Source organism: Vulpes lagopus, chromosome 6 (genome assembly GCF_018345385.1).
Source record: "Vulpes lagopus strain Blue_001 chromosome 6, ASM1834538v1, whole genome shotgun sequence".
Taxonomy (NCBI): domain Eukaryota; kingdom Metazoa; phylum Chordata; class Mammalia; order Carnivora; family Canidae; genus Vulpes; species Vulpes lagopus.
The window spans coordinates 3,313,585-3,331,337 of record NC_054829.1 but is presented as its reverse complement, the minus strand read 5'-3'; the positions used below and the strand labels follow the sequence as shown (position 1 = coordinate 3,331,337).

General features: G+C 47.4%; 1 protein-coding gene across 1 annotated transcript in view; it reads left to right on the top strand.

The window, feature by feature from the left end:
- DYNC1H1 (dynein cytoplasmic 1 heavy chain 1) overlaps window positions 1–17,753 on the top strand; it is a 68,336-nt gene that overhangs the window by 37,693 nt on the left and 12,890 nt on the right. Inside the window, exons 33-54 of the mRNA XM_041758019.1 lie at window positions 160–398; window positions 573–729; window positions 2,785–3,012; window positions 3,729–3,959; window positions 4,212–4,352; window positions 4,602–4,835; window positions 4,926–5,132; window positions 5,211–5,332; window positions 5,982–6,147; window positions 6,762–6,925; window positions 9,366–9,495; window positions 12,152–12,285; window positions 12,773–12,887; window positions 12,989–13,150; window positions 13,233–13,447; window positions 13,550–13,754; window positions 14,821–14,994; window positions 15,104–15,223; window positions 15,418–15,538; window positions 16,497–16,692; window positions 17,161–17,278; window positions 17,366–17,581. Coding sequence (XP_041613953.1) covers window positions 160–398; window positions 573–729; window positions 2,785–3,012; window positions 3,729–3,959; window positions 4,212–4,352; window positions 4,602–4,835; window positions 4,926–5,132; window positions 5,211–5,332; window positions 5,982–6,147; window positions 6,762–6,925; window positions 9,366–9,495; window positions 12,152–12,285; window positions 12,773–12,887; window positions 12,989–13,150; window positions 13,233–13,447; window positions 13,550–13,754; window positions 14,821–14,994; window positions 15,104–15,223; window positions 15,418–15,538; window positions 16,497–16,692; window positions 17,161–17,278; window positions 17,366–17,581 — 3,795 coding nt within the window. The remainder of the gene's footprint in view (window positions 1–159; window positions 399–572; window positions 730–2,784; window positions 3,013–3,728; window positions 3,960–4,211; window positions 4,353–4,601; window positions 4,836–4,925; window positions 5,133–5,210; window positions 5,333–5,981; window positions 6,148–6,761; window positions 6,926–9,365; window positions 9,496–12,151; window positions 12,286–12,772; window positions 12,888–12,988; window positions 13,151–13,232; window positions 13,448–13,549; window positions 13,755–14,820; window positions 14,995–15,103; window positions 15,224–15,417; window positions 15,539–16,496; window positions 16,693–17,160; window positions 17,279–17,365; window positions 17,582–17,753) is intronic.

The following is a 17,753-nucleotide window of genomic DNA, read 5'->3' as shown; positions in this document are numbered from 1 at the left end:
TAGATATGGCCCCTGTAATATTAAAAGTTCCAGAGTAGTAGTTACTTGCCTTTGGGAATTCATAGCACATGTCTCGCATCTGCTGCCATGAGGAGGGGCTGGAGAAACTTCTCATTCTTTCTCTGGATTGATTCTGATGTGGTTTGATTGGCCTGGCAGGTCCTCCAGCTCTATCAGATCACCCAGATCAACCATGGCCTGATGATGGTGGGGCCCTCAGGAAGTGGGAAGAGCATGGCTTGGCGTGTGCTCCTAAAGGCTTTGGAGAGGCTGGAGGGTGTGGAGGGCGTGGCCCATATCATTGACCCCAAGGCCATCAGCAAAGACCACCTTTATGGAACCCTGGACCCCAACACCAGGGAATGGACGGATGGACTGTTCACACATGTCCTGAGAAAGTGAGTTCACCTTGATTCCAGCAAGTGCTCTGTCCTTAAATTAATGGCACGTGTTATTTTTTTAACCAAAACTGAATGAATTAAAATGTCAGTGCAGAAGCTGTGTAGGGTGAGGATTTCTAACCTCAAAATCTTAAGTTAGTCAATAGCTGTTTCGAAACCTTTCCAAACCAGGATCATAGACAACGTGAGGGGTGAACTACAGAAGCGCCAATGGATTGTCTTTGATGGTGACGTGGACCCCGAGTGGGTGGAGAACTTGAACTCAGTGCTGGATGACAACAAGCTTCTGACTCTGCCAAATGGCGAGCGCCTCAGCCTTCCACCCAATGTAAGTGGCCTTCCTTGGGGTGTCAAGCCAGATACCCCACGTGCTAACAGAATATTGCTCTGGAGATGAGGCTCCAGGTTCTGTAGTAGCAGGCAACTGTGTAAATAGTTTTCAGAGATGCCTAAGTCTCTATGTATTAGACCTTTCCATTCCCGTGGCTAGTGAGAAATAGTTCCATAGGACTTACTGTTAACTTTGCACTGTTTGGTGAATGTTAAGCATACTCTATAATTCCCAAGTAACACTCCTAACTGAAAGTTACAGGTTGTTAGGATTTCTGAAGTTATTGTACATCTGGAAAGTGGCAAAATGAGCATTTGGTCTAGGTCCTGGACACACCACCAGATAGATAAGGAAACATGGTGGGACTTGGCAAGGAGTTGCATTTTATTAAAGGCCTAGCAGAAAAAAAACAGACAAAACGTTTGCTGTCCTGGGGTGTACACTCTGATAATGGAAGACAGAAAAATAGGGGAAACAGTGTGAAGTGGTAAGGAGAAAACAAGCTGAAAGGAAGTGGTAGCTGTCGGCAAGATCTGGAGGATGCACTGTCAGGAAGCATGACATTATGGCATAATTGAGAACCATCTGTGGAGATCGAGGCAGGTGAGGAAGCCAGTCTCATGGGCCTCCAGGTGTTCCAGTTCCAGGTGAAGGGTAGGCAGTAGGGTGCTTGGTCAGAGGTGTGTAGAACGAGGGTGGGGGAGGCGAGTGAGATCAGAGGAAAGGGGCCGGATCAGCTTGGGCTGGGAGACTGTGAGGCCTGGCACTTGTCTGTCAAGACAAGTCAAGAGCCGTGGGAGGGTCTGGATCAGATCCCTCTGGCGGTTGCGTGCAGAGTAGTTGAGGACAGGATGGATGGGAGCAAGGGGACCGTCTGGGAGCTGAGTGGTAACCTGGGCACAGCCATGGATGTGGGCCAGAGGAGTTGGCAGCATGGAAGCTGCTGAGTTTTGTAATTTAAAATTCATGCTGGTGGGACTCGCCAAGGGGCCAGATGTGGGCATGAGATGGAGGAATCATTTTGCCTGAGCAGTGGATGAACCTGAACTTTTGGGTCAGCAGCAGTGGTTATCATCACTTCAGAAACCAAGCCAGGGATGCCTGGTACCAGTCTGAAAATGTGTGCTTTGACTTGTGTCTTGATTTGACTTGTTGGGTCTTTTTATTACAGCTTGTTATCTGGTAGATCCTAACTATTATTGGAAATAGATAACTCGGGACGCCTGGGTGGCTCAGCAGTTGGGTGCCTGCCTTTGGCTCAGGGCGTGGTCCTGGAGTCCTGGGATTGAGTCCCACATCGGGCTCCCTACATGGAGCCTGCTTCTCCCTCTGCCTGTGTCTCTGCCTCTCTCTGTGTGTGTCTTGTGAATAAATAAATAAAATCTTAAAAAAAAAAAGAAAAAGAAAACGCTCCTGTGAAACAGGTTAACATTGAGGTTAAGGCTCTAGACTGAAACCATCTGGTTTGAATCTCAGCCCCATTAACCAGCAGTAGGACCAGGGTTTGGTACCCAGTCCCATCTGTGAAACAGAGACACTGACATGCCTGCCTCAAGGAGTTGATGTGAAGGTTCGTGGGTTCAGGCAGGCAGTGTGGCAACCACACCCCGTCCAGGGCAAGACTGTTGCACATCCACTGCTGGTGCACCCTCCAAGGGAGCATTTTCTTCTGCCTACCAAGATCTTGTCTGGAGGGGCTAACCTGCTCTTATCCCACCACACACATTTCCTACCCAGGTTCTTTTTTTTAGATTTATTTATTTTAGAGAGTACACATGCATTCGGGTGTGCAAGCAGATGAGGGGCAGAGAGAGAGTGAATCTCAAGTGGATGACCAACTGACCAAGTCACTCAGGCGCCCCTCCTACCCAGATTCTTATGGAGAGTGGTTGGTGGATGTTGTAGTGATGACAATTAATTTTTTACTTTTAAACAAGTGCAGAAAAGCTAAATTTAATTGCCCTTTTGATGTATACGTAGAGATATATATATTAACATCTGAGTTTCTGTCAAATCTGCATCATTAAATGTGCTCTGTATTTTCTTTTTAAGGTGCGAATAATGTTTGAAGTGCAGGACTTAAAATATGCCACCCTGGCTACAGTGTCACGCTGTGGTATGGTCTGGTTTAGTGAGGACGTGCTCAGCACAGACATGATCTTCAACAACTTCCTGGCCAGGCTGCGCAGCATCCCCCTGGACGAAGGGGAGGATGAGGCCCAGCGGCGGCGCAAGGGCAAAGAGGACGAGGGGGAGGAGGCTGCTTCCCCAATGCTGCAGGTATGAGGGCCATCACCACTCTGCCAAGTATGGCCACAAATCTGCATCTGAGAGGGCTAGGACTTCATGTGCAGTGGGATCAGGCATTCCACCCCTGGGGGTCTGGAAGTCAAGGGGGCCATGGTACTGCCCGGATGGTCACTGCTCATCTGTTGAAGCAAGGCGCTCACTAGAGAGTTGCATAATCAGTGCTGTTTTATACTAGCTTAGGAGGCAGTCTCAGTGCCAAAGTGAGGACATGTTTGAGAAAATTTTTAAAATTCTCTTAGTTATCTGACTTTTCTCTGCAAATTGATGAAACACTGCCTTTCTCCATTTCAATGACGAAAAGCAATGTTCCTGGGAAATGTGATTTTTAAGAACCACCAGGGTATAGAAATAAGGATCGGTCACTGAAGCTTATCTGGGAAAAATTTTTTTGCAGGTCACTTGACCTTCTCCCCGGCTTATGTTAGAGTATGTGAAAGTTTCTGGGCTTTTTGAAATCATAAAGTATCATTTATTGGGCAGCCCCAGTGGCCCAGCCATTTAGTGCCACCTTCAGCCTGGGGTGTGATCCTGGAGACCCAGGATCGAGTCCCATGTCAGGCTCCCTGCATGGAGCCTGCTTCTCTCTGCCTGTGTCTCTGCTTCTCTCCGTCTCTCTCTCTCTCTCTCTCTCTCATGAATAAATAAAATTTAAAAAATACTAAAGTATCATTTATTGCCTGTCGCAGATCCAGAGGGATGCAGCCACAATCATGCAGCCGTATTTCACCTCCAACGGCCTGGTCATCAAGGCCCTGGAACACGCCTTCAAGCTGGAGCACATCATGGACCTGACCCGCCTCCGCTGCCTGGGCTCGCTCTTCTCCATGCTGCACCAGGCCTGTCGGAATGTGGCGCAGTACAACGCCAACCACCCTGACTTCCCCATGCAGATTGAGCAGCTGGAGCGCTATATTCAGGTCAGGGAGCACCTGCATCGCGGGGAGCAGGGCTCAATGGGGGCCCTGCTCAATATGGCTCTGCATCTGTGAACCTCCCGAAACAATGAGCCTGCTTGGGTGTGTTCTCTTTCCTGGGTGCAGGGTCAGGCTTTTGTGTGTGTGTCTGTGATCCAAGAACCCTGGCAACGACTCTTCACAGTTAACGTGGCTATGAATGTGTTTATTGTTGAAACTTTTTATTCAAAAGTGGATTGTTTTCTCCTTCCATAGCGGTATCTGGTTTATGCCATACTCTGGTCCTTGTCTGGAGACAGTCGGCTGAAAATGAGAGCAGAGTTGGGTGAATACATCCGAAGGATCACCACAGTGCCGCTGCCTGCCGCACCCAATATACCCATTATCGATTATGAAGTAAGTGCGTGGAGGCATGGCCTTGTTTCCTTTGATCGTGCCGCATTGCGTTAATGCATCCTCAGGCCACCTCACCCAGAGCTGGGCTTGCATAAAACAGCTGGGCTCTTTCATAAAAGGGTTCTGGTTTTTGTTTTATGTGGTGTAAAAGGAAAACAGATGAACATGAAAGTTCTGATTTGTATGAAAGCAAGTCTTTGAGGAGGTGTGTGGGTCCCAGGGTGACCTGTGCCCCTTCTCTGGGTGTAGGTGTCCATTAGTGGAGAATGGTCGCCATGGCAGGCCAAGGTGCCTCAGATCGAAGTGGAGACACACAAGGTGGCGGCCCCTGATGTCGTCGTGCCGACTCTGGACACTGTCCGCCACGAAGCCCTCTTGTACACCTGGCTGGCTGAGCACAAGCCACTGGTCTTATGTGGCCCCCCTGGGTCTGGCAAGACCATGACACTCTTCAGCGCCCTCCGAGCCTTGCCTGACATGGAGGTAAAGAGGCTGGGATGAGGGCAGCAGCCCTTCTGGGGCTCAAATGTGGAATGAGGCTCACAGCACTTCATTTGTTTCTTCCGTCTAAAGGTTGTGGGCCTTAACTTCTCGAGTGCCACTACCCCGGAGCTCTTGCTGAAGACTTTCGACCACTACTGCGAGTACAGACGCACACCTAATGGGGTCGTTCTGGCTCCTGTTCAACTAGGAAAGTGGCTGGTCCTGTTCTGTGATGAGATCAACTTGCCGGACATGGATAAATATGGGACACAGAGGGTCATATCCTTCATCAGACAGGTGAGTGTATACCCACAGGCCCCCACTGCCCTCGTTCACATTTGCTCCTAATATGCCAACACTCCCATTTTTCCTCAGATGGTAGAGCATGGAGGCTTTTACCGAACCTCAGATCAAACATGGGTGAAGCTAGAGAGAATCCAGTTTGTCGGGGCTTGTAATCCACCCACCGATCCTGGCAGAAAGCCCCTGTCCCACAGGTAACACACAGCTCCATAGACTGCATTAGCCTCACACACATACCTATTCCAGGATATGTTTTAAATGTAACACAACAAAAATCTAGTTTTAATTATAGAAAGGTAACAAAATATTGCTTATCATAAGGTCCCTGTGCTACAATACTAGGAAAACACTTGAAAATAAAGGCACGGACTCTGGGCAGTAACGAGCTAACTGCCACAGACCTGTCTATAGGGCCAGGTTGGGGCTGAATAAACCTCATTTTCCTTTTTTTTTTTTTTTTTTTTTTTTTTAAGATTTTATTTATTTATTCATGAGATACACAGAGGCAGAGATGTAGGCAGAGGGAGAAGCAGGCTCCCTATGGGGAGCCCAATGTAGGACTCGATCCCAGGACCCCGGGATCACTCCTTGAGCCAAAGGCAGATGCTCAACCACTGAGCCACCCAGACGTCCCTGAATCATTTTCCCATCTTTGCTTGGTTCTTTTTAAAGTTTTTTGCCTCTACTGTTACATGTCAGACCCAGGCCTAAGCGGTTTATGATCTCTCTTAACTCTGACATGAAGCCTATGGGTAGATTGGGAAGCAGCTTGGGACAGGGCTGCTGTCCACTCAGGCTCCCTGCTCCCTCCCTGGAGTGGCTGAGCCAGCTATCCTCGTGCAGATTCTTGCGTCACGTTCCTGTTGTGTATGTGGATTACCCGGGACCTGCCTCCCTGACACAGATCTACGGCACCTTCAACCGGGCCATGCTGAGGCTTATCCCATCCCTGCGAACGTACGCCGAGCCGCTCACCGCTGCAATGGTGGAGTTCTATACCATGTCTCAGGTACTTGGGGCTTCTCGGCTTCTTTGGTCACTGAAGAACACTGTTAAAAAAATGAGCTTTAGTGAAAAAGATCGGTAAAAAGACGTGGTTCTCATGGTTGTGACTAGTCTGTCTTTGGAAGCCTTCCTGAGGACACAAGAAAGAGCTGCCTGTCTGCCCTTGGGTACAGCGTCATGCTCCTACTGCTTTGAGTGCTTGCCTCTCCCATTGTGCAGACATTTTTCCTGGTTTTTACTTTGCTTTTAATTTTGTAGAACTGCAACTTTTTTTTGCAGAATTTTTAATGTCATCGAATGTCTTTTTTTGTTTGTTTCTGCTTTTGAAATCCTGCTTTCCTTGAATTCAGGAATTACATTTTTTTAAGTACTTTCTGAAGAATGTTTAGTTGTTCCTTTAAATATAATTAATTTCAGTATAAAAGTGAACAACTTGGATAGAACTTTGTTTTGGATAGTTGTCCAGTTGTTCCAACATTATCTATTAATTCATCCTTAAATATTCCAGGACTTAGGCTGTTCATTTTCAATATAAAAATCTTACACAGCATTTGACCCTTTACCCACCTTTCATGTCTTAAGGTATTTACACATACCTTCGCTTTTCTGAACCCACAGGAAAGATTCACTCAGGACACACAGCCCCACTATATCTACTCACCCCGTGAGATGACGAGGTGGGTACGAGGAATTTTCGAGGCCCTGAGACCTCTGGAGACTCTACCTGTGGAAGGCCTCATTCGGATTTGGGCACACGAAGCCCTCCGTCTCTTCCAAGACAGGTAAAGCTGAGGATGAGGTTAGCTCCATGCTCCACTACTCAGACTCTTACCGTCCTCTGAGTTAGGGTCTGTGCAAAGCTGGCCTTTCAGATTTGAGCCAGGTTCTGCTGGTGGTAGAAGGGAACAGAAGCGGCGAGGGTGGCCCTGTGTCTGGGCACCAAGCCCAGCGTGTCAGGTCTCAGGGCACAGGGACTGCCCACCACTGCTTACTCAGTGGTGTAGGGCAGGGTACTTCATTAACCTCTGCAGCTGTCAAGTGGGCGCTGCATAATCTTGTCAGAGCTAGAGTTTTTTGACAAATTTAAATGCCTTCTACGGGCACCTGGCTCATTTAGTCAGTGAAGCATGCAAATCTTGATCTTGAGGTCATGAGTTTGAGCTCCACTTTGGGTGTAAAGATTACTTTAAAAACAACAACAACCCATAGTTAAATGCCTTCTAACAACCCCCTAGTATACAGTTTCCATAATCACCACTCCTTACCATCGATCTTTACTCTCCTCAGAGGGTTTATGGCTCTGTCCCTGGGACTTTGGTTTTCTCTTTACCTGTTGGCCACTTGTCTCAGGTGTTCCCTTTGTAGATTCTGAATTTTTCTGGCGAAGTCACCCATACTTAGGGAAAGAGCTGCTCATGATCAGTATAGATGGTGGAAGGTTTTGTGGTTTGAGTCCCAGGAAATGCCAGTGAAAAGTTGAGTCTTCACCTCTTGAGGAATCTTGAAAATTATTGATATTTTTTAGCCATAACCAACTTCTTACATTCTTTAGAGTTTAGTACAATCTTTGTTTGACAGTAAAATCTTAATTTTCCCAGCTCCTCATTTTTTTTTTGTTTCTGTATTTTTAATTTTACATATTTTAGGCTTCATAGACTTTTAGGTTCATTTTAAGCGGGTGAGGAAAAGTCAAATTTGTGTTGCTTTGACTCTAAATTTCTAAGCAGTAAATCATAATAGATCTACTATTTAATGCAGCACCACAGTTTCCTGCCCAAATTATTTGGGGGAAATGTTCTGCCTGTGAACTGGGTTACTCAGAACAGTGCAGGAGAGCAGGCCTTTGATGGCAGGGCAGGTTCCCTCACCCCCAGGGTAAGTGTGAGGTGGCCATATGCAGAGGACACAGTTCCTCTGGCCACTCACTGTCCTGGATGCTTGTGGTTGGTAGCATTCAGTTAACAGTCAGTCCCCTGGGAGAACCCAAGCCAGTGGCTCCCTCCACACCAAGAAGTACTTACACATTTGGCAGCTATACCTTTGGACCAGTGAGTCCCACCTCCAGGCAGCTTTTCTCACCCATGCTTTCAAGGAGTCCCAGAACGTCGCTTCGTTATAGATCTCTGGCTTTCAAATCAGGGTCTTTGGAGTACTTGAGTTTTGCACAGCTGCCCTGACCAAGAGCCCAGTGTACCAGATGAGCAGAGCAAGGAACTTACTAGCTTTTTTTTTTTTAAACTAACAACTAAAAACTAACACTCTTTATTAGTAGTGAAAAAATTTGAGCTATAATTTTTACAAGTTTCCCAAAATACCAAAGACAAAATTTTGTTTTCATTAAAACACAGCAATGGCAGTGGTACTTGTAAATTCTGATTGGCTATAGTAACTACATGACCCGCCTTCGCCAGACCTGTTCCTGGTAGCCTGCTGAGTGTATCACATATTCAACTTCTCAGAAGGTGTCCTCACCCCCGACCCCCCAAATCCACAAGGACAGGTTCAGTCTCACCTGCTTGGTTCATAGTTTTCTTTACAAGCCCTGTGTCTCCAGCATTGTAGTGTGTCCTGCATTTCCCCATCCTTGTCCTCTTATTGCCCCCAGGATATTGGGAACTTAACAGTAGGCAAGCTTAGAAATGAGATTCCTGTCATCATTTTATTGTTATTTGAGAGAGAGAGCATGTGTATGAGCAGGGAGAGGGGCAGAGATAGAGGGAGAAGCCGACTTCCGATGCAGTGCTCAATCCCAGGACCCTGAAATCATGACCTGAGCTGAAGGCAGAAACCCAACTGATTGAACCACCCAGGTGCCCCTCATGTTATTATTTTAAAAATCAATGTAATTAAATGTTCTAGAGGAATTTTTTTGACTTTTGTCTTTGCTTTTGTTTTTTTAAGTAATCTATATACCCAACATGGAGCTTGCACTCATGACCTCAAATAGTCCCTCGCTGTACCAACTGAGATGCCAGGCGCCCCCAGAGGAATTTTTTTTACATGTAGCGGTGCCATATTTTTGAGGAGTTTTATATTTAATATCAAAATCTTGGATTGTTTAAGCTATCCAGAATTCAGATTCTTAAGTTTTTCCTTTTGTAGAAAATGAAAATTCCTGGTAAAAGCTAATTTTACACCTTGGAGTCAGCCTAGCCCAACAAAACCTGGTGTTTTCTCACCATGGTCTCTGGCCTGATACGCATGTCACTCTTCTTCCATTAGACTGGTGGAGGATGAGGAAAGGCGCTGGACGGACGAGAACATCGATATGGTTGCTCTGAAGCACTTTCCCAACATAGACAAAGAGAAGGCGATGAGCCGGCCCATCTTGTACAGCAACTGGTTGTCAAAGGTAACAAATATATGTCATTTCAGATATACTTCCTCTTTTCATTTTAGTAAGAATTTTCTTCTAATCAAAACTTTTTCCTGAAGCACCCAGTAAGTGTGAAGCATTGGTTATAGGCACAATGCACTACATATTTGCTGATGATTTAGGGCAAATAATCCCAGGAGTGTGGCTGGGGCTGTTTGACCAGCTGTGTTTCTTACTTCCATGAGGTGGTTGATAGAAGAGCCACGCCATTCCAGCCAGCAGGGGTCATGGCTTCCATGTGTTTGTAGCAGAAGGAGTCTTTCTCTTTGCTTTCACTTTCCTTACACTCTAAAAACGAGCTAATGCTCTGGTTTCTCTTTCGATCATATAAACCTTTCCCCTTTTAAAAATAAGCTAATTATAAATAATTTGTGTGAAAATGTTTCATATACTATTATACTAAATAAAGTTGACGTTTCTAGAATAGCTGTGAGCTGTCCTTTTTCCAAAAGAGAGTAGGATGTTTTAGTAAGTTGTTGTTTTGATATGCATTTCATTCGGTAGGTTGTGTGGACACACGGATGAGTGAAGATTTGCTGTAGGGAGCTCCCAGCCCAAAAGGAGAGACAGGTGGAAACAGCTCGGTCTGGGTAGAGATCTCGGTGGAGCTAACCCTGACGTTGGGTCTTTTGGGTTTTTGTTTGTTTGTTTTTTTGGGTTTTTTTAAAGATGTTATTTATTCATGAGAGAAACAGAGAGAGAGAGAGAGAGAGAGGCAGAGACATAGGCAGAGGGAGAAGCAGGCTCCCTGCGGGGAGCCCGATGTCAGACTTGATCCGGGGACCCCAGTATCATGCCTGGGCCAAAGGTAGACGCTCAACCACTGAGCCACCTAGGCATCCCTGGCATTGGGACTTTTTTTTTTCTCTCTGACATTGGGTCTTAAAGGGGTTTGTACACCTTCGTCAGGAAGGACATGCTAGGCAGATGGCTGCATGGAAGCAAAAAATAGCAAGATAGGTTTGGTGCTGCTGGAATTTTCTGTTTATTTATGGACTCTAGATTCTAATCCTTTTCATTTATAGGCACCATCTTCTACCAGTGGTTCATCTGTCACTGTCCTTATGGTGTCTTTTGAAGAGCAAATGATGTTAATGCCCTGTTACTTAAACCCATGATCAGGGGATCCCTGGGTGGCTCAGTGGTTGAGCATCTGCCTTTGGCTCAGGGCGTGATCCTGGACTCCCAGGATCGAGTCCCACATCAGGCTCCCTGCATGGAGCCTGCTTCTCCCTCTGCCTGTGTCTCTGCCTCTCTCTCTCTCTCTGTGCCTCTCATGAATAAATAAAATCTTAAAAAAAAAAAACAAAACACCATGATCAATTGATGATTGTGTATATATGTGGAGTGAGCTACAAGTCCATTTTCAGTTTTTCCTGGGGAGTGTCCATTGTCCTAACACTGGACCCAGCACTGTTGGTTGGATAATCCTCTACTTGGCAGCATCTCTGGGTCATTACGGGTTCTCTGCATGCACAGGTCTATTGTAGAGGCTCTCTACTGTTCTACTGATTGTCACTCCCTGTGCTCAGACTGCATGGCCCTGATAGCATAGCCCTGATAGGACCCTTATGGACATCTTGACCATCCTTGGCACTTTCCTCTAGTCCTACTGTGCTAAAACCACCACTATTGTCCACCATTGAGATTGAGGCCAGGACTACATTGACTTTCTCTTCAATTTGGATGGAACTGACATTTTTACAGTAGTTTGCTTTTCTCTGCAGGGTGGTCTCTGTCTTCATTTATTTAGGCCCTTCTGTGAGGTCTTTCAGTGAAGTTTAGAGAAAGAAAGAAATCTTTCTCTACAAATATTTTCCACTGGGGCAGCCCGGGTGGCTCAGCAGTTTAGCGCTGCTTTTGGCCCGGGGCCTGATCCTGGAGGCCCGGGATCAAGTCCCACGTCGGGCTACCTGCATGGAGCCTGCTTCTCCCTCTGCCTGTGTCTCTGCGCCTCTCTCTCTTTCTCTCTCTCTCTGCCTCTCATGAATGAATAAATAAAATCTTTAAGGGCAGCCCTGGTGGCTTAGCGGTTTAGCGCCACCTTCAGCCTGGGGTGTGATCCTGGAGACCCGGGGTCCAGTCCCATGTCAGGCTCCCTGCGTGGAGCCTGCTTCTCCCTCTGCCTGTGTCTCTCATGAATAAATAAATAAAATCTTTAAGTAAATAAATAAATCTTAAAAAAATATATATATATATTTTCCTCCAGGCTTCCTGCAGGGAGCCTGATGGGGGACTCGATCCCAGAACCCTGGGATCATGCCCTAAGCCAAAGGCACTTAGTCGCTGAGCCACCCAGGGTGTCCTTAAAGATTTTATTTTTAAACAATCCCTACACTCAACATGGAGCTCGAAATCACAATCCTGTTATCAAGAGTTGCATGCTCCAGTGACTGAACCAGCCAGGCACTCCTCTTTTGTTGCATTTTTAAAATAGTTTCTTAGTACATGGAACTTTTTTTTTTTAAGTACGCTCCACGCCCAATGTGTGTCTTAAACTCACGACCCGAGATCAAGAGTCTCACATTGTACTGACTGAGCCAGCCAGGCACATCTGAGCATATGAAAATATAATTGGTGTAATAACGAAGGTAATGTCTTCTTAGTAATTTGGATCTTACCTTTTCTCCAGGATTACATCCCAGTAGACCAGGAAGAACTAAGAGATTATGTCAAAGCTCGGCTGAAAGTCTTCTATGAAGAAGAACTTGACGTCCCCTTGGTCCTCTTTAATGAAGTGTTAGACCACGTGCTCAGGATTGACCGGTGAGTTTGTTGTTGCAGCCTCACAACTGCCTAAGCTGCTGTTAAATATAGTGGTGGGAAAAAAAAATATATATATATAGTGGTGGGGATCCTGCCAGGCCTCCCAGCTGACCTTGGAGCTCCAACTCCTCTGCAAAGTGACCATCCCCCCCTTCTAAGTCCAGCTTCTTTGTCACATACTTGTCTATTGTGCAGCACTTAACTTGGCTCCTGCTAGCAGTCTGTTCCTACCGTGATTAAAAACTCTTGGTAGAATCGAGTCTGTCTGCCTCTTGCCATCTGATTATCTGGAGGACAGGACCATGTCCTAGTGATCTTTGCACCTCCTCCAGACCTAGCAGATAGCAGATTGCTCAACAACTGTTTAACGTACAAGATTAACACATTAAAAATGTTGTAGGTTAACTCCTGAAAAAGTTTAGGACCTAAGTGTCAAAGGGGGAACAGAGCATAAAAGCCTTGAAATGTATCTTTTCTGATGTTTCAGAATATTCCGCCAACCTCAAGGCCACTTGCTTCTGATTGGTGTCAGTGGAGCGGGAAAAACCACCCTGTCCCGCTTTGTGGCCTGGATGAATGGTTTGAGCGTGTACCAGATTAAGGTGGGTCTAGTTGACACTTCTTAATCCCAGTGACCGACTCCTGATTCCTGCACATGGCTCCTTGAATGAGAATGGACCTAACCTGCCAACTGCTTCTGTAGGTGCATAGAAAGTATACAGGGGAAGACTTTGATGAAGATCTTCGCACAGTGTTGAGACGTTCTGGCTGTAAGAATGAAAAGATAGCATTTATAATGGATGAATCCAACGTATTAGATTCTGGATTCCTGGAGCGAATGAATACCCTTCTGGCCAATGGGGAAGTAAGTGCCACATTACACTGTGTTGTGTATTAGTGGCAGCAGGTTAAAAGGATCAGTTAGTAGTAATGCTCTCATTGGCTAGGTTCCTGGCCTCTTCGAAGGAGATGAGTATGCCACCCTGATGACCCAGTGTAAAGAGGGGGCCCAGAAGGAGGGCTTGATGCTGGACTCGCATGAGGAACTCTACAAATGGTTCACCAGCCAGGTCATCCGCAACCTTCATGTTGTCTTCACCATGAACCCATCCTCAGAGGGGCTCAAGGACCGCGCAGCCACTTCCCCAGCACTTTTCAACAGGTATGCTGATGTTTGCTCAGCTCTGGTTCACAAGAGCCAAATTCTTCCCAAGGGGCAAACCCTGCTCTTGGGAGCTATTTGAGACATGGGCATCTTTTTCAGGTGTGTGTTGAATTGGTTTGGGGACTGGTCCACTGAAGCACTATATCAAGTGGGCAAAGAATTCACAAGTAAAATGGACCTGGAGAAGCCAAATTACATTGTGCCTGATTACATGCCAGTTGTGTATGACAAACTTCCACAGCCACCATCACATCGGGAAGCTATTGTAAATAGCTGTGTATTTGTTCATCAGACTCTTCACCAGGTTGGTTCCATTTTGAGGTCATGGGGGAAAAAAAACTAAACATTCTGCTAACATAAAAGTAAACCAATGAAGAAGAGACTATGGGTACCTGGGATTATGCACAGTGCCATTGCCTGTTCTTACCTCTGTCAGCGGTGACTCTTCCTCGTTACCAGGCTGCACCTTCTGGGGTCATTGACCTTCACTGCCTTATGGCTTCTGCCTCTGTAAAACGTTCTTCTCTGCTTTTGTTATCTCACTGCCAGTGTGTGTTGGGGAGGGTGCTGATTCTCCATTCAGATCAGAGGTCAGCAAGCTTTTCCTGGAAAAGGCCAGAGCGTTCATGTTTTAGGCTTTGTGGACCAGGAGGGTCTCTTAACTACTCGGCCCTGCCTTGGTACACAAAGCCTCCACAGCCTGCATATGTACACATGGGTAGGGCTGTGTGCACTAGTGCTTCGTGTGCAGAAAACATGCAGTGGCAGGATTTGGCTCGTTGGCCAGGGTTTGGAGACCCTGGCTTTAGGCTCCTTATCATGGGAGAGTCCAATCTCTCATCTGAAAGGCTTTGTAAAAACCGCTGTGAGTCTGTGGGTGTCCCGTTGATCACTTCCTTGCCGCACCTGCAGATCTCCATTGCCTCCAGAATGTGGCCTGGCCCTGGCTTCCCTTGCTGGTATCCTGCTGCCTTACGTGAGCCTGAGGGGCCAGAGCAGCTGGTCACACAGCTGTGCCACTTGCCCTTGTCCTGGTGCCATCTGTTATGTTGGTGTCCATGGGAAATAAGCAGGAGGCAAGAGATAGAGCACACACAACCCCAGCTGTAGAGCCTGTTCACACGGAGTATGTGTGTGAGGTCACCGAGGTTACCTCTGTTACAGGGAAGCTTGGGAAAGCTTAGGGGTCTCAGGGGCTCCCTGAGATCTCGTAGGAGGCTGAGCTGAGAGCCCAGCTCAATTGTGACTTCTGAGGGCTGCATCCATGTACCAAATCACCGGGCATCCCTGTAGGCAGAGCAGTTAGCTTTTGGAGGTTAAATCACGGAGAACGTCCCGAAGAGTGAAAAGATTTACCTATTTTCTAAAAGGCTAACGCTCGGCTGGCAAAGCGAGGGGGCAGGACGATGGCCATCACGCCCCGCCACTACCTGGACTTCATTAACCATTACGCCAACCTGTTCCATGAGAAGCGGAGCGAGCTGGAGGAGCAGCAGATGCATTTGAATGTTGGGCTTAGAAAAATCAAAGAAACGGTTGACCAGGTACCTCCCAGGGGTTCGCTTCACTCACGGGCAGGGGGCTGGTGTGAGGACCCCTTTCCAGGTAATTTCTGCACGATTCTGTTTTCCTAACACGGCGTCTGTCCCTCAGGTGGAGGAGCTCCGGCGTGATCTGAGGATAAAGAGCCAAGAGCTGGAGGTAAAGAACGCGGCCGCAAACGACAAGCTGAAGAAGATGGTGAAAGACCAGCAGGAGGCAGAGAAAAAGAAGGTATGTGTGTCTCAGGAGCCTTCGCCCAGCTGGGCCCCCGCTGGCAGTCTGTGGGGAGAGCAGGAAGTGTAGTCTGGGTGGTCTTCAGGGTTTGATGGGTTGGGGCGGCGGTGTCTGGGGGAGGTCAGGAGTGTCGTTCAGGAGTCACTCAGCAAAGTAACCAGTACTGCAGCCAAGCCCTTCTTCCGTTTTAGGTAATGAGCCAAGAAATTCAGGAACAGCTGCATAAGCAGCAGGAAGTGATAGCAGACAAACAAATGAGTGTCAAAGAAGATCTGGACAAGGTGGAGCCTGCTGTCATTGAGGCCCAGAATGGTACGTCAGTGCTGTCAGAGGTCTGGCTTTTTAGAAAGGGTGCTCCATCCGTGGTGCTGTGGAGAGTTGGCTGAGCATGGTAAATACCCGAAGGCTTTCCTGAACACTGGAGATTGTCGTCGTCTTTTTTTTTTTTTTTTTTTTGGAGATTGTCTTCATCTCTCGTAAAGCAAAGTTCTTGTAATGCTGCTTTGCTTTCACTGGAGTAGAACTCTTCTTAGGAGAGACAGCTGACAGCATAAGGTTTATGTGGATACGTGTTTTTGTTTTTAAGATCCAGTGATAATTACGTGCATGTGCTATTACAAATTCCTGACTTGAATGTCACCAGAAATGCCCTGAAGCGTGCATGTTGCCCGAGTGTGCCCTGGCCGGGCTGGCGACCACAAATTTATGCGCTGATAGTGCTGGCCTCCGTTCTTACTCCACCAGGCACCTGCAGGACGCTGTAGCAGCAACCAAGCGGGCCCCTGACCTGTGCTCTCTCGTGGCCTGCTGGCGTTTGTTTCAGACATGAAGTCCCCTACTATAGGATGGGAGAAAGTGACACACACTGTCCAAACTGTAGATTTTCCTTGAGAGTCAGATTTAGATGGGAACTTAATAGAGTTCTCACTTCCAAGTAACCACTGAGAAAGTATTAAAATATTTAAATCTTTTAAGTTTATGGAGGTAAATAAGCTAATGGGGTCCTATGAGACATTCCTGAAAGCAGCATCTTGCTGTATCCAGAATGTTTAGTGTGGGGTCAGTACAGCAAGCTCTTCATAATTATTTAAAAGGTCAGCTACTTAACACCGTTCCAGGGGGTTTAAAGATAGAAAGTCTTGCTCACTGGGACCTTCTGAGCAGTGGCCCCTTCCTCATCAGAGCCACAGCTCTGCTGTGCTGCAGCCCCCTCACTGTGCTCACTCTGTCACCTTCCCACCCCTACCTCTTTTGCTGCCCCTGTGCTCAGCGGTGAAATCGATCAAGAAGCAGCACCTGGTGGAGGTGCGGTCCATGGCCAACCCTCCCGCTGCCGTGAAGCTGGCGCTCGAGTCCATCTGCCTGCTGCTGGGAGAGAGCACCACAGACTGGAAGCAAATCCGCTCCATCATCATGAGGGAAAACTTCATCCCCACCATCGTCAACTTCTCTGCAGAGGAGATCAGGTGAGCGTTGCCAGGAAGGATGTAGAAGACAGTGCTCAGGTGTCGGGAGGTTTTCCTGCTATTGTGTGGCCCTGTCACTGTGGCCTGGCGTACACTAGAAGGCGGCATCCGTTAGGTTAATGCCTTTCAGGCTGGTTCCTTCAAAGTAGTAGTCAGATTTCTTCTTCCCATCCCTGGCAGTAATGTTCTGATTCCTTGACCGCTGTGAGCCGAATTCTACCCCATCCCCACAAATACTTGCGAGCGCCTCCACACCACACAGCTGATGTCAGACACTGCCTCACATCAGGGGAGGGTGGGGCAGGAGGGTCAGAGGCCTTCCTGGCAGCAGTTGCCACTGTTACATGGAACACGGGTGGGTCTGGTTGTGGGGGCAGTGGATGGGAACCAGCCTTCACATTTTGGGTTCCTAAAAACTCTACTACGTTCACTCTACATATACTTAGAACTACAATTCCTTTTTTGCAGTGATGCCATAAGAGAGAAGATGAAGAAAAACTACATGTCCAACCCAAGCTACAACTACGAGATTGTGAACCGGGCATCCCTGGCCTGTGGGCCAATGGTGAAATGGGCAATTGCACAGGTAGCCAGTGTAACCGGGAGCTCCTGTGTGAAAAGCCACTGCCAGGCCGGTCACTTGTGAAGGATAACTACCATTTGTCTTTCTCAGCTTAACTACGCCGACATGTTAAAGCGAGTGGAGCCCCTACGCAATGAGCTGCAGAAGCTGGAGGATGACGCCAAGGACAACCAGCAGAAGGCCAATGAGGTAGAGCAGATGATCCGGGACCTGGAAGCCAGCATCGCCCGCTACAAGGAAGAGTACGCCGTCCTCATCTCGGAGGCCCAGGCCATCAAAGCAGACCTGGCTGCTGTTGAAGCAAAAGTAAGATTGTCATCAACCATGTGCCATTTTACTGCTGACCCCCTTCAATTCTGTCTTTGTGGGGTTTAACACGAGGTGCTCCTAGGGCTTAACACACATTCTCATGTGTGTGCCCCACATTCATCTCCGCCAGCTAGCTTTTTTGTGTCTGACCGGTCGTGCTGGCTTCCCT